The sequence below is a fragment of the Vulpes vulpes genome, chromosome 1, assembly GCF_048418805.1.
Source record: "Vulpes vulpes isolate BD-2025 chromosome 1, VulVul3, whole genome shotgun sequence".
Taxonomy (NCBI): domain Eukaryota; kingdom Metazoa; phylum Chordata; class Mammalia; order Carnivora; family Canidae; genus Vulpes; species Vulpes vulpes.
The window spans coordinates 186,700,384-186,715,358 of record NC_132780.1 but is presented as its reverse complement, the minus strand read 5'-3'; the positions used below and the strand labels follow the sequence as shown (position 1 = coordinate 186,715,358).

The 14,975-nt window shown below is 35.5% G+C and overlaps 1 protein-coding gene and 1 pseudogene across 3 annotated transcripts in view; one reads left to right on the top strand and one right to left on the bottom strand.

Moving 5' to 3' along the window:
• Positions 1-8,575, top strand: part of MCHR2 (melanin concentrating hormone receptor 2) — a 57,792-nt gene extending 49,217 nt beyond the window's left edge. For 2 of the 3 annotated variants that reach the window (XM_026002861.2, XM_072738018.1), the window contains one exon: positions 4,864-8,575. In XM_026002861.2, coding sequence (XP_025858646.1) covers positions 4,864-5,149 — 286 coding nt within the window. In that variant the 3' untranslated portion in view covers positions 5,150-8,575. The remainder of the gene's footprint in view (positions 1-4,863) is intronic. The other variant, XM_072738025.1, reaches the window with a different exon arrangement.
• On the bottom strand, positions 7,549-7,635 carry LOC112923215 (small nucleolar RNA U3; annotated as a pseudogene).
• Positions 8,576-14,975: the final 6,400 nt, after the last annotated feature.

Genomic DNA, 14,975 nt, shown 5'->3' with positions numbered 1-14,975 from the left:
AGGATCACACCCTGGGCCGAAATGGCACTAAACTGCTGAGCCACCTGGGTTTCCCTGGTTTTGAGTTTTGTTTGTTCTTGTTCTACTGTTTTATGTATAAAAATAGGATGTTTCTTTGAGATTGTTCTTTCTTCTTGAAGTAAGCCTATATAACTATAAGCTTCCCTCACAGAACAACTTTTGCTGCATCCCAAGGATATGGGACCATTGTGTTATCATTTTCATTTGTGTACATATTTTTTTATTTCCTCTTGGTTTTTTGATTGATCCATTCATTATTTGGTAACATTTTATTTAACCTCGATGTATTTGTGTTCTTTCTAGACTTTTTCTTGTGTCTAATTTCTAGCTTCATAGCATATGGTCAGAAAAAGATGCATGATATGATTTCAATCTTTTTTAATTTGTTAAGACTAGTTTTGTGGCCTAACTTGTGATCTATTCTGGAGAATGTCCCACGTGCACTTGAAGGAATGTGTATTCCACTCTTTTAAAATGGAATGTTCTGAATATATCTGTTAGATCTGTCCGTTCCAATGTGTCATTCAAGGCCACTGTTTGCTTGTTGATTTTTCTATCCGATCTATCCACTGATGTAAGTGGAGTGTTAAAGTCTCCTACTATTAGTGTATTACTATCAATTACTTCCTTCATTTTTGTTTATAGCTGGCTTTATGTATTTGGATTTTCCCATATTGGTTCCATAAATATTTACAATTGTTATGTGTTCTTGTTGGATTGTTCCCTTTATAATTATGTCATATCCTTTGCCTCTTGTTACAATCTTTTTTTTTTTTTAAGTTTTTTTGTCTGATATAAGTAATGTTACCCCAGCTTTGTTTTTTACTTCCATTTGCATGATAAATGTTTTTCTATCCCTTCACTTTCAATCTGCATGTGTCTTTAGGAATGAATTAAGACTTTGGTATGCAACATATAGATAGGTCCATTCAATCACCTTATCTTTGATTAGAGCATTTAGTCCATTTACATTTAAAGTAATTATTGATAAATATGTACTTATTGTCATTTTTAAAGTTATTTTAAGGTTGCTTTTGTAGTTCTTCTTTGTTCCTTTCTTCTCTTACTCTCTTCTCTCATAGTTTGATGGCTTTGTTTTGTGATATACCTGGATTCCTTTCTCTATATATTTTGTGTATCTATTTGTGGTTATCATTAGGTTATATATAACATCTTATATATAGCAGTCTGTATTAAGTTGATGGTCTCAAGTTTGAACCCATTCTAAAAGCACTAAATGTTTACTCCCCTCCCCCCAATATTTTAGGTATATGGTGTTATATTTTACATCTTTTTATTTTGTGAATCCCTGGGCTGCTTTTATAGGCATTTTTGCTACTTTTATGCTTTCTACTTTTTTTAATACCTGTTTATGGTCTTTCCTTTCCACTCAAGGAATCCCTTTTAATATTTATGAGGTTTAGAGATGATGAATTTCTTAACTTTTGTTGGTCTGGGGAACTCCTTTATCTCTCTTTCTATTCTGAATGATAGCCTTGCTGAATAGAGAGCATTCTTGGTTGCAGGGTTTTTTTTCTTTTAGTACTTTGAATATATTATGTCACTCTCTTCCTCCCTACAAAATCAACCTGAAGTCTTATGGGGTGTCCCTTCTATGTAAATGTTTTATTTTCTCTTGCTGTTTTTAAAATTCTCTGTCAGTTTTTTGCCATTTTAATTATTATATGTCTTGGTGTGGATCTCCTTGGGTTGATTTTATTGGGACCTCTGTGCCTCCTGGATCTGCATGTTTTTTTCCTTCCTCAGATTAGGGAAGTTTTTAGCTATTATTTCTTCAAATAAATTTTCTGCCCCCTTTTCTCTCAATTCTCCTTCTAGGATCCCTGTGATGCAAATTTTTTATGCTTGATTGTGTCACTGAGTTAAGGGTAATCTATTCTCATTTTTTTCCCCTCTCTCCTGTTCAGCTTGATTGCTTTCCATTATTCTGTCTTCTAGGTCACTGATCCATTCTTCTGCTTCCTCTATTTTACTGTTCTGTACTAACTTTGGCAGCACACATGCCTCTATTCTACTATTAATTCCCTCTAGTATATTTTTAATTTCAGTAATTTCTCAAGTCCAGTAAGTATCTTTATGACCATTACTTTAAATTCTCTATCAGGCATATTACTTATATCCATTTCATTTGTCTCTCTTGCTGTAATTTTGTCCTGTTCTTTCATCTGGGGCCCATTCCTCTGGTCCTCATCTTGTCTAACCCTGTGTCTGTTTCTATATGTTAGGAAACTGAGCTATATCTTCTGCTCTTGAAAGTAGTAGCCTTATGAAGAAAAGGCTCTACAGTCCTCTGCAGTGCTATGTTCATTGTTCATCAGAACCTGGCACTTCAGGGATGTCTCCTATACATGTTGCATGTGCCTTACTATTATAGCTGAACTGCATTAGTCTTCAGTCCAGTCATCGCCAATGGCTCTCTATGCCTGTTGTAGGCAGGGTTTGGTTCCTGTGTTGTTAATGGATCAATCTGGGGCTGCCTTGGTCTTGAGTTGGGTCAGACCAGGCATCTGGAGCAGCTATAGTCACACTGAACTGTAGGGCACTCTCCCTGTGTTGTCCCCAGAGAAGCTTTCATTGTTGGTCAGGGCCTGCAATCAGGCCAGACTTCTGCCCTGGGGCCATTACTGGGACCACAGTGGAACTGGTGTGGGTGGTTATCTTCCCTTCTCCCCAGGGCAAGAGTCACTTTGGAGTGCTGTTGACCACTATCCAAGCTATATGCACACTGCCAAGCTTGTGGCACTGTTTTGCATGGGCTTCAGCCAAAGGTACATTGGAGAATACAGATCCAGAGACTGTGACGTTGGCAAGATTTGCATAGTTCTGCTCTGGGAGGGGACATGTAGCCACTTTTGAGGCAACCAAGGGCATGTTGGAGAGTTCTGAGGAGAGCAGGAAGGGTAGGGCACACTGTGAGCAAGCCAAGTAGAGAGTGTTTATACTGGTTCCCTAGGTGTCCATGTATCTAGGCCAGAGGGCAAGGGAGAGAAATGGCACTCCTAGCTCTTTTATTCTTGGAGAAGTCTCCTAATAATTTCTGCTCCTCCTGCAAATGTTCTGAGATTAGTAAATAAATCTTCCCACAAACTCCAGGCATTTTTCAAAATCCTGCTTTTATTCTTTATCTCCAAGGAATGGTTTGTTGTGCTGTCTCCTTAAGGGTGGGAACTCAGTTTCCTATTACGCTCTGGCTCTCCCAGAGCTGACCCTGATGACTTTTAAAGTTCCAGGTGTTAAGTCTCACTGACTGCAAAACTTGTGAAGTTAAGCCCTTCTGGTTTTAAAGCCAAATGTTGTGAAGATTCATCTTCCAAGTGCAAGTCCTCCCCTGTCTGGGGTACCTGGTGTAGGGTCTGCTCCTTTGCCTTCATCATGCTTAGAGCTTCCTGCCCTCCAGAAAACAGTCTCACATATCAGTTTGGTGCAAGACTGCATCTTTGTCCTTCCAACCATTTTGATGTGCCTGCCCTCTTCTCTCTGATTAACCATGGAGAGTCTATTCTGCCAGTCTTTGGATCATTTTCTGGACTCTTTACACTAATGTGGGTGTTATCTGGGTGTATCCATGGAATGAGATGAGTTTAGGATTCTCCTAACCCATCATCTTCCCTAGAAGTCAAATAGGTGATCAACTTGACCATGAGCTAAAATTAATAGCAAACTCTAATGCCAAAGGTACAGGTGTTCTACTGACCCATGATATTTTTTCTCACTTAGCTTCTTGAAATTCTTTGGAAATATTGCACCCCTAAAGGGTGGTCTGTTTAGAATGGGAAAGAGAAGCAGCCACAGTTATATAGAAAAATAATTTAGCTTCTAAATGTATTATAGGCAGCTGAGCTGGTAAAACAGTTGAAATGCAATCATATGGAACATTAAGAACTGACAGGTGGAAAGGATGCTTGAGCCCTTTTAGGATAGTTCACTAAAGCAGATCACTGTGTTCCCAGCACTTTTCTCAGAAATGCAAAGAGCATCTTATGAAACAGAGCTCACACTGTCTAGTTATCCCTCAAAATGGAAGAAGTTTGAGGAATGATGGTGCCTACTCTGATAAACTGCAGAGGAATCATTACCTTACAATAACTTTCTGCTGCCACGCTGTTTTTTAATATATATATATATATATATATATATATATATATATATATAAATTCCCTAGGGTTATTCATCTGCTTCAACTGTGTCCCTAGGACATTTCTATTGAATGTCTAAATATAACGTGATAAAACTTGGGAATTTTAAAACATTTATTTTGGAATAATTTTAAATTAATAGAAGAGTTACATTAACAGTAGAGAAAGTTCCTATATACTCACTTCGTTTCTCCATTAATACCTTACCTTACCATGATACAATTTTCAAAGCAAAGAAAATGGCATTGGTACATTACTACTTACTAAACTCTATCCCTTATTGCGTTACAATTTTTTGGAAATTGGTATCCCAATTTTTCTATTAAAGTCCTCTTTCTGGTCTAGGATTCAATGCAGAATACTATATTGCTTTTGGTTGTCATGTCTCCTCAGTCTCCTCTGGTCTATGACAGTTTCTACTCTTCTCTTATTTTTCATGACCTAAAGAGTATTAAGGAGTACTAGTTAGGTATCCTGTAGAATGTTTCCAATCTGAATTTTTCTGATATTGTATCACAATTAGACTGTAGTTATGTGCTTTGGGGAAAAATCAGTTCTCATCACAACATATCAAGGGGCACATGGTAACTGCATTACATCTCTGTTGATGAAAGTTCTAGGAAATCATTGCCCCATAATTTCTATGATTGTTTATGTTCTGTCTATCCTAATATTTCCTTTATAGTTACAATCCCAGTGTTCCAAAAGAGAGAGTGATGAAGCTGACAAAGATGGTGCTGGTGCTGGTGGCGGTCTTTATCCTAAGTGCTGCCCCCTACCATGTGATACAACTGGTGAACTTAAAGATGCAGCAGCCCACACTGGCCTTCCATGTAGGCTATTATCTCTCCATCTGTTTCAGCTATGCCAGCAGCAGCATTAACCCTTTCCTCTACATCATGCTGAGTGGAAATTTCCGGAAACGCCTGCCTCAAGTACAAAGGAGAGTGACTGAGAAATCAACAATATAGAAAATACCTTGAAATCGAGCTTTTAGGAGAGTACATGGATCACCATAAGTAGATAGGCTTGTCTATGTTATTGATATTATTAGAAAGGGCCAGTGAAACAGTGTGCTTGTGTCCATCCTTCCTGTGTACTTTTGACTCTTAGTAGCATGGAACAGAATTATAACCATTCAAATGCAATGAGTTTAATATGCTAACTTTAGTAAAATGTAAAATACTTGTCTGCAGTGGAAGTAAGGGATGGATAGTCTGAGATACCTAAGCTCCATGGTTGTGGATATTATTTCAGCATACTGTAACTATCACTGATAAAAAGGCCATCCATGACTATTGATTGAAAACTCACCAAGGAATCTGGCTTTGCCATCCATACTTTGCTCACTGCAATAGTACTCTTGAGGTGTCTAGAAGAGAACACCTTACAATGAGGTCTGAAATTTGGCCATTTTTTATCTACAAAATTTTGTTATGATCCAATCTAATGCCTTCAATAATCAGCTCCACCTGTTACCATAACAGTTATCATGTATTGAACATATGCAATATGTAAGATTACATGTAACAAACTCATGAGGTATTACCTCAGTTTACTTAGCCTCAGAAAGGTAAAGTGATAGGCTTGATCCTGCAAAACTACGTAAGATCTGGGCTAAATCCAGATCTGCCTGTTTCTGTCCTTTGAAACTACCACCTTGGCAACCTGTACCAATCATACTACAGAGGGTCAAATAATTTGGGGGGTTGCTTTCTTCTACAACTCCATAAGGAAAGAACTAATGTCTGTAAAAATTTAGTTGATGATTTAAGCATATCCTTTTGCATTTAGCTTTGTTCTCATGCTTACAGATTATAGAAACCAGCATCTACATTTTAATAATAGTATTCTTCAGGTTGTTAAGCATACAATCAGATACATTCTCTTTGGGTACAGTATATGTTTGTTCAAGGGTACAAAAAGTAATACCCCTTAAATTTGTATATGTTAATTATATCTATTTTTTCCTCTTTGAGCTTATAGCAAATATGCACTTTGTAAAGAAAGAAAAGAAAGAAATGCTTTTAAAGCCTGTATTCTCAACAAAGGTTAAAACACTGTTATTTTGTTCGTGGATGAAATCTATAAATCCATCTCCATCATCTAAATCATAAAATCACTTGCTCCATGGATGTCTTAAATTGATTTTTAAACTACCCTTTACATAAAGGAGTCACAGAGACCAGCTTTTTTTAACAACCTAATGTTCATTTTTATATCTCAACTGTCAGCACACGTGACTTTTAACCCAATGTGTTTGGTTCTCGATCTTTTAAAGACTATTTTGAAACAAGGTAATATATAAATGAATATCTGGATTAAAGATCATGTAAACAACATGAGACTGATATAGGTTACCTCTGAGATATTTTAGTTCTGTAAGTTCTGTAACTGAGCTCTACAGAGCTACACCCAGAGCCTACATGCTCCTTTACAATTTCAGAAGAAGCTATGTCATGGCTACAGTTCCAGAGGCTTTCCTTCTTACTTTCCTAAGGTGCAGTAGTCAGGGTTCAGTGAGTGACCCTGACATCTGAAGACCCAACACCATGGGACATAAACAGATGTTGCCATTTGGTAACTGAAAAACAGTTGAAGAGTTTACCTCCGTTGTCTTTTTTAACACAGATAATATGATTTTAAAGACTTAAATAATTTTAAAACAACAGACATTTTTCTAATAGCATTTCCAATAGGCCTCAAGTAATTCCAATATATAAATTAATTTGTGATTTAATTTATAAAGAGTTGTAAAGAACTTTAGCATTTAATCAAAGTACAAAATAAAAAGGATGACTATTAAAATCCTTTCTGGGCCTCTATATATAGTTTTTCTATACATAAGTGTATACACACACAGATGCAAATTCGTTGAGATGATTTGATAGAGACTGTGTACGTGTTTACTTTTAAGACAAGTTAATGATCAGTTTCCCATATCTAATTAATACTTGGGTATTTATCGTTATTTAAAATCATATTCCTCCTCTATGCCTATTCAATTTTTGGTACCTCATTTAAATTTTGACCAATTAATACAAATCAATGAATAATGCTTGTATATTTACTTATTTCTGGCTAGTAGCTTGTATTTGCAAGACTTTCTTATATAAAGGATTTCATATTTCCTTAATATAGCTTCTCCTGAGCAAAGCTTAAAGAGTTCAGAATTAGTAAAATGTGTCCTAAATATGGCTAATAGTCAAAAGGCAATATCCACCAGATTCTCAGGAATCTGGGCACTTATATTATACCTGAAGTCTTAGAAATTACTGCTTTTCATGGGTTATAATATCACAGGGGTCATGGAATCTGGGACTTGAAAGATACTTTAGAGATTCTGAGATGCTACAGATGAGACAAATAATCCCAAGAAAGATGAAGTTATTTTTACCCATTCAGAGAAACTTCTCTAGTAACAAACTATAGAAATGATCCCTGAAAGCACAGTTTTAAAATCGAGTTATTTTTAACACAGTCCAGTGTCTGTCTGAAGACCCACCCCTAATGGGCAGCTAGAAACCAGCCCTGAGTTCTTTCCACCAAACTTTCCTTCTTTTCAGGACAGTGAAAAACAACTAATAAAATTAAAGTTAAGACTTAATGACTATAACACATTTCTGAGAGCTCAGTGAGTAAATAAAGACTGTGTATGTTTGAAAAGTTATAGAATTAGAAAAAAAAAGCTGATTTCTCATAATTTGCTTTCATGATTTTCATGATTCATAACTTTTTGTTAGGATGGCAGATATTAATTTTCTATTTATTTCACAGAGTTCCATGGAATGAGCCCAAAGCAAAATATAGAAAGTTAACAATATTTTCTTTTACTATCCTCAGTTTTATTTTTGTTGTTGTTGTTGTTGTTGTTGTTGTTGTTGTTGACACTGCTCTATCTCAAAAATTTAGTTCATTCTACAGGTAGCCTCCTCCCTTGCCTAAGGCTAGGAATAGCCCTACAGCTATGACTCCTTTATGACTTCATCCCAGGAAGGATAATATTAAATTAGTTCATTTGTCTTTCTAGTAATTAGTTCAGGTTCAGCAATGTCCATCCAAAAGACTATGCTAAATTTAGATTTTTGGTGTCATCTAGATTTCTAGATTTCTAGACATCTAGATTTTTGGTGTCTGTATATTCATTATTTACCACATATTTATATAAAAATTTACCTCTATGACACTATGCTGGGCTCCACTGGAAAAAAAAAAAAAATGCCTAAAACATTACCCAGTCTCAAGAATTGAAAATCTGGCGTCTCCTATGTTTCCTGTAGATCAATTCTACCTACTTGGGTGACCCAGAAAACAATCTCTAGTGATTTCTCAATTCTAAAACACAATTCATGGTAAAATGCACCATTAACTGAATAACTGCCTTTGGGAAACAAAAATAGAACACTAAACATTCACATTAAACGTACAGCATACCCTAATTTCAAAAACACTAACATGTGGGTAAATTGCATATTACTGAATTGAAAAAAAAAAAAACACTGACAATTTATCATCACATTTTCTTCTAAGATTACATGTATTCATCTCTATTATTCAATGAAACAATTCTCTACCAACAGATTTCCTCCCTACTAGTATATACCTAAATCCAAATACATAAATTAATCATATAAAAGGATCTAAATTAGTTAAACACCTCACAAAATGTTTTACTTTTTTTCAGGCACAGGATTTGAGAAAAAAATGTAAATAATTTTGAAATTAATTGTATTTCTATAACAACAAAGCCACAAGTACTTTCGACCTTAACAACAGAAAAACTTAACATGGCATCCTGAAAATAAAACTTTGAGTTTCTTGAGAATAAAAAGTTATCTTGGGCTTCATCACTCCATTACTCGGAATGTAATTCTGGGAGACTGCTTCAAAAGTGTACTCTTATATCAGAAACCTATTCAAAAATATAAAGTTGCATCTTAATCAAAAGCAAAAAACATTTCTAAAAAGCATGATCTTTATGGAGAATACAGTTTATCTCTAGCACATATAAAAAAATGTGTTGTGCTTCTTAATTGAATACAATACACTTGCTATTTCTCTGAAAAATATTCAAGGCAATTACCTCTTTCACTGAAATATTTAAGTAACAGTAGGCACTTTTTAATAACCGCTCTCTAAAATATCCTATGTAGGTTTTTTACTGTTAAATAACAAAAATTCAACCGAGTAAATTTTAAAGATCTAATTGACTTTATTAAACAATTCAAGAATTGGGTAGTATCCCATCTAGCAAACAGAAAGGCTCTAAGAGGGATCCCTGGGTGGCTCAGCGGTTTGGTGCCCCCCTTCAGCCCAGGGCCTGATCCTGGAGACCCGGGACCAAGTACCACATCAGGCTTCCGGCATGGAGCCTGCTTCTCCCTCTGCCTGTCTCTCTGCCTCTCTCTCTCTCTCTCTCTCTCTGTCTCTCATGAATAAATGAGTAAAATCTTAAAAAAAAAGAAAAAGAAAAAGAAAAAGAAAAAGAAAAAGAAAAAGAAAAAGAAAAAGAAAAAGAAAGGCTCTAAGAGGAGTTGCACAAAATAGAAGGTTGTTACAGAAGGGGCATGGGGCAGGAAAGTTATTAACAAAAGAAAGGATTATTCCAGGAAAGGCTGATTTCCCTTAGGAGTAAAGGCAAGGGTCTGACCATGAAGGTGTCCTCATCTTTCTTTGGGTGATGGAGGAGGCGCATTCAGCCAACTCATTGGCACTGATCAAAAAATTCGTGACTGACTAGTTAAGACAAAATTTCTAGGGAAAGTTGAAATTGTAATTAGTTTAGGTAATAAGCCATGGTTTAGGAACCTGGTCTAAGTGACACTATTTTGGGCCTGTGGTTTTCTTTTTAACATTTCCAAACAACTGACAAAATTATTTCCAGGAATAAGAAATAAGGAATGAGGTCCCTCTCTCCAGCTTTCAATATTGTGCAAAAGTTCTGGAATTCCTAATGTGCAGTAGAGTTGCTTCATCAGTCACTAGATGTAAAAGACCTTGGTAAAACTATTAATCAAACTACTTAATTGTATGAATTAGAAAATTGGAGCCCAAAGAAGGGTAGACAAAGTCAAGCAGCTTTTTATTGTTAAAACGAGGGCAAATTGCTAAAGCTCCCTCCTCAGGCCTTCCTTCTTTGCAGTATATCATTCTCTCCTGGCTGCACTCAGAGAGAAGGAAGTTGTAAATTTCACGCAAAGAAGTTTGGCTCACAAATGCAGTAAAATGCTAGTAAGTGCAATGAGATACCCTGAGGTTTTTTTGAGAAGAGTAGTACCACAATCAAATCTTTGCTGGTGGAAATAACTGGCACTGGAGTATATGGTGGGATGAATGGGAAGAGCCTAAAACTAGAAAAGGGGGCAGGAAATTATCACAATGGTCCAATGGGAGAAAAAAATGCTGCCAATTAGACAATGACAATAGTTGTATATGCTTAACATTTCCTGAGTACACAAAATGTGCCAGATATTGAGCATAATCTTCTATAACCCTCACACCAACCCTTAAAGCTACATACTGTTATTACTGTTATTGTCACCATTTTATAGATGAGGAAATCAGAGGTTGAAGTAGCCAGCCTCAAATTATATAGCTAGTCATCTACAAATAGCTAGTAAGAGCACTCAGAAATTCAAACCCAGATCTGATGCTCTTGTCCATTCACTATGTCATTGCTCCTCAAAATTTACAAGACATGCATTTCACTTGGGGATTCTGTTAAAATATAGATTCTTTTTTCCCCCCAAGTTTTAACAGAGGATTTTTTCCAGCTATAGTCAAGTGAAATTGACAAACAGGAATAGTATTTTTTTAAGGTAAACAACTTGATATTTTGATATATGTATTGACTGTTAAATGATTATAACAATCAAGTTAATTAACATACTTATCACCCTATTTATTTATTTGTTTTTTAGAACATTTAAGATCTATCCACTTAGCAAACTTCAAGTACACAATACAATATTGCTAACTATAACCAGCATACTCTACATTAGATCTCCAGAACTTACTCATATTGCAGAACTGAAGCTTTGAACTCTGACCAACATCTCCCCATGCACCCCACCTCCTGGAATCTGGCAACCACAATGTCATTCAAAGCTTCTATACACTTGACTATTTTAGATTCCACATAAGTGAGATCATGCAATATTTATCCTCTGTGTGTCTGGCTTATTTCAGTTGGCATAATGTCCTCCAAGTTCATCGATGTAGTCACCAATGACAGGCTTTCCTTCTTTTTTACAAGCTGAATAATATTCCTCTCACGTGTGTGTGGTGCATGTGTGCGTGTGTGTCTGTGTGTTAGCTGTGTTTATCACATTTTTCTTATCCACACATCTGCTGATGGACATTTAGGTTATTTCCATATCTTGACTATTGGGAATTATGCTGCAAAAACATGGAAATGCAGATATCTCTTCCAGATTTCATTTATTTTAGATATATATTCAGAAATGGGATTGCTAAATCATATGGCAACTCTATTTTTAATTTTTTGAATAACCACAATATCATTTTCCATAATGGCTATCACAATTTACCTTCCCACTAACAGCATACAAAAGTTCCCTTTTCTCCACATCCTTGCCAACACTTATCTTTTGTCTTTGTGATAATAGCTATCCTAGCAGGTGTGAGGTGATATCTCATTGTGACTTCAACTTCATTTCCCTGATGACTGGTAAAGTTAAGCAACTTTTCCTCTACCTGCTGGCCACTTGTAGGACTTCTTTGGAGAAGTATCTTTTCAGGTCCTTTGCCCACTTTTTAATTAGGTTATGTGTTTTCTTGCTATTGAGTTGTTTGAGTTCCTTATATATCTTGGATATTAACCCCTCATAAGATTTATGATTTGAAAATATTTTCTCCTATTCTCTAAGTTGTTTCTTCACTCCATTTATTGTTTCCTTTGCTGTGCAGGGGCATTTTACTTTGATGCAATCCCATTTGCCTATTTTTTCTTTGGTCACCTGTGTGTACTTGGTGTCATATCCATGAAATCAACACCAAGACCAATGTCAGAAGATTTTTCCCTGTGTTTTCCTCTTGTAGTTTCATATTCAAGGTCTTACATTTAAGTCTTTGATCATATTAAGTTGATTTTGTGCTGATTATCTCTCATTTTTACATAGTGTTAGATGAGTCCAATTTCCTTCTGTATGTGGATATCCAGTTTCTCCAACACTCTTTAAGAGACCATTCTTTCTCCATTGTGTGTCTATGGTACTGTTGTCAAAGATGAGTTAGCCATAAATGCATGGATTTGTTTCTGGGCTTTCTATCCTGTTTGATTTGTCTACATGTCTATCTTTATGCAAGCACCATACTATTTTAATTACTTTAGTTATTAAAATAAATTTTGAAATCAGGAAGTATGATGCCCTCCAGCTTTGTTCTTCTTGTTCTACATTGCCTTGGCTATTTGGGGTCATCTGTATTTCTATATGAATTTTAGAATTGCTTTTTCTATTTCTGAAAAGAATGCCATTGGGATTTTGATAGGGATTGCACTGAATGTATAGATCACTTTGGGTAGTATGGATATTTTGGCAATATTATTTCCAATCCATGTACGAAAAATGTATTTCTATTTATCTGTATTTTCTTTACAATATTTTATATTTTCAGCTGATAAGTTTTTCACCTCTTTAGATAATTTTATTCCTATTTCATTCTTTCAGTTGGTATTGTAATGAGGTCATTTTCTTTTTTTAAGATTTTATTTATTTATTCATGAGGGACACACAGAGAGAGAGGCAGAGACATAGACAGAAGGAGAAGCAGGCTCCCCGCAGGAAGCCTGACGCAGGACTTGAGGATCATGTCCTAAGCAGAAGGCAGATGCTCAACCACTGAGCCACCCAGGAGTCCGGAGATCATTTTCTTAATTTCCGTTTCAGATAGTTTGTTGTTAGTGTATTGAAATGCCACTGATTTTTGTATGTTGAGTTTGTATCCTGCAACTTCATTAAATGTATTTATTAGTTCTAACAGTTTTTTGCTGAGTCTTGAGGGTTTTCTACATATATGATCACGTCATCTACAAATAGTGATAATTTCACTTCTTTCTTCCCAAACTGGTGTTTTTTCATTTATTTTTCTTGCTGAATTAACTGCTCTGGCTAGGATTTTAAGTACTATGTTGAACAGAATTAGTAAGAGTAGGCATCTTTGCCTCTTACTGAATCTTAGAAGAAAAAGCTTTTATTCACCATTAAGTCTGATGTTAGCTACCAGTCTTTCATATATGGACTTTATTGTGTTGTGGTAAGTTCCTTTCAAACCTATTCTGAATATTTTGATTGGATGTAGAATATTGTCAAATGCTTTTTCTGTATCTATTGAGATGATCATGTAGTTTTTATCTTTCACTCTGTTAATGTAGTATCAATTTGTGAATGTTGAACCATCCTTGGGATGGGATAAATCCCACTTCATAATGGTGTATGACCCTTTTAGTATGCTGTTGAATTCAGTTTGCTAGCATTTTATTGAGGACTTTTGCATCTAAATTTATTAGAAATATTAGCCTATAGTTTTCTTGTTGAATCTTTGGTATCTGGCCTCATAAAATAGTTTGGAAGTGTTCTATCCTCTTCTGTTTTTGGAATAGTTTAAGAAAGACTGATATATTAATTCTTCTTTGAGTGTTTGGTGGGATTCATTTGTTTGTGGGATTTTCTTTGTTAGAAGTTTGTTGTTGTTGTTGTTTTACTGACTTCTATTCAGGCTTTCTATTTCTTCTTGATTCAATCTTGAAAGATCATATTTTTCTAGGAATTGATCTCTTTCTTCTAGGTTATATAATGTGTTGGCATATGAGTCTTCATTTTCATTGTTCTTAAGATTCTTTGCATTTTTGTGATATCGGTTGTAATGTCTCCTCTTTCTTTTTTTTTTTTTTTTAAAATTAATTTTTATTGGTGTTCAATTTACCAACATACAGAAAAACACCCAGTGCTCATCCCGTCAAGTGTCCACCTCAGTGCCCGTCACCCATTCCCCTCCAACACCCGCCCTCCTCCCCCCTTCCACCACCCCTAGTTCGTTTCCCCGAGTTTGGAGTCTTTCATTTCTAATTTTATTTATCTTCTCCTTTTTTAAAAAATGCAGATTCTGATTTAGCAGTTCTAGGTGCAGTCTGAAATTCTGCATTATCTAACATGTTCCCAGTTGATGCCGATATTTCTGTTCCATAGACCAGACTCTGAGCTGCAAGGAGTTATGTCTAATGGAAGTGCAAAGAAGGAGAGAGACAGGAGAAACCTTCCAAAAAAATAAAGTTGGTTGTGTAGACTGAAGAAGACAATAGAGGAAACTGTTTTGAGATTTCTAGCCTAAGGGAAAGTTACCAATTGAAATAGTAACCCAGGAAGAGTAACAGCTATAATCTGTATTCATCAAATAATCTCTGTCTCTCTGCTTTTAAATCAATTTTATTATCATTTTTTAAATTTATTTATTTATTTTAGAGAGAGAGTAGGGTAGGAGAAATGGAAAGAATCTCAAGCAGACTTTCTGCTGAGCATGGATCTTACGACCCTGAGATCATGACTTGAGCAGAAATCAAGAGTTGGATGCTTACCTGACTGAGCCACCTAAGTACCCCTTAAATCAATTTTTAAAGGGCTAAAAAAATAATTAATTAATTAATTAATTAATAATAAATAATGAACCCACTCTCTTAGCAATTATTAAAATCATGCTACTAGTAGTAAACAGTGCATACATATCAACTTATTTATTCAACTCTTTTTTATTAGCAACTCAGTCACTACAATAATCTCT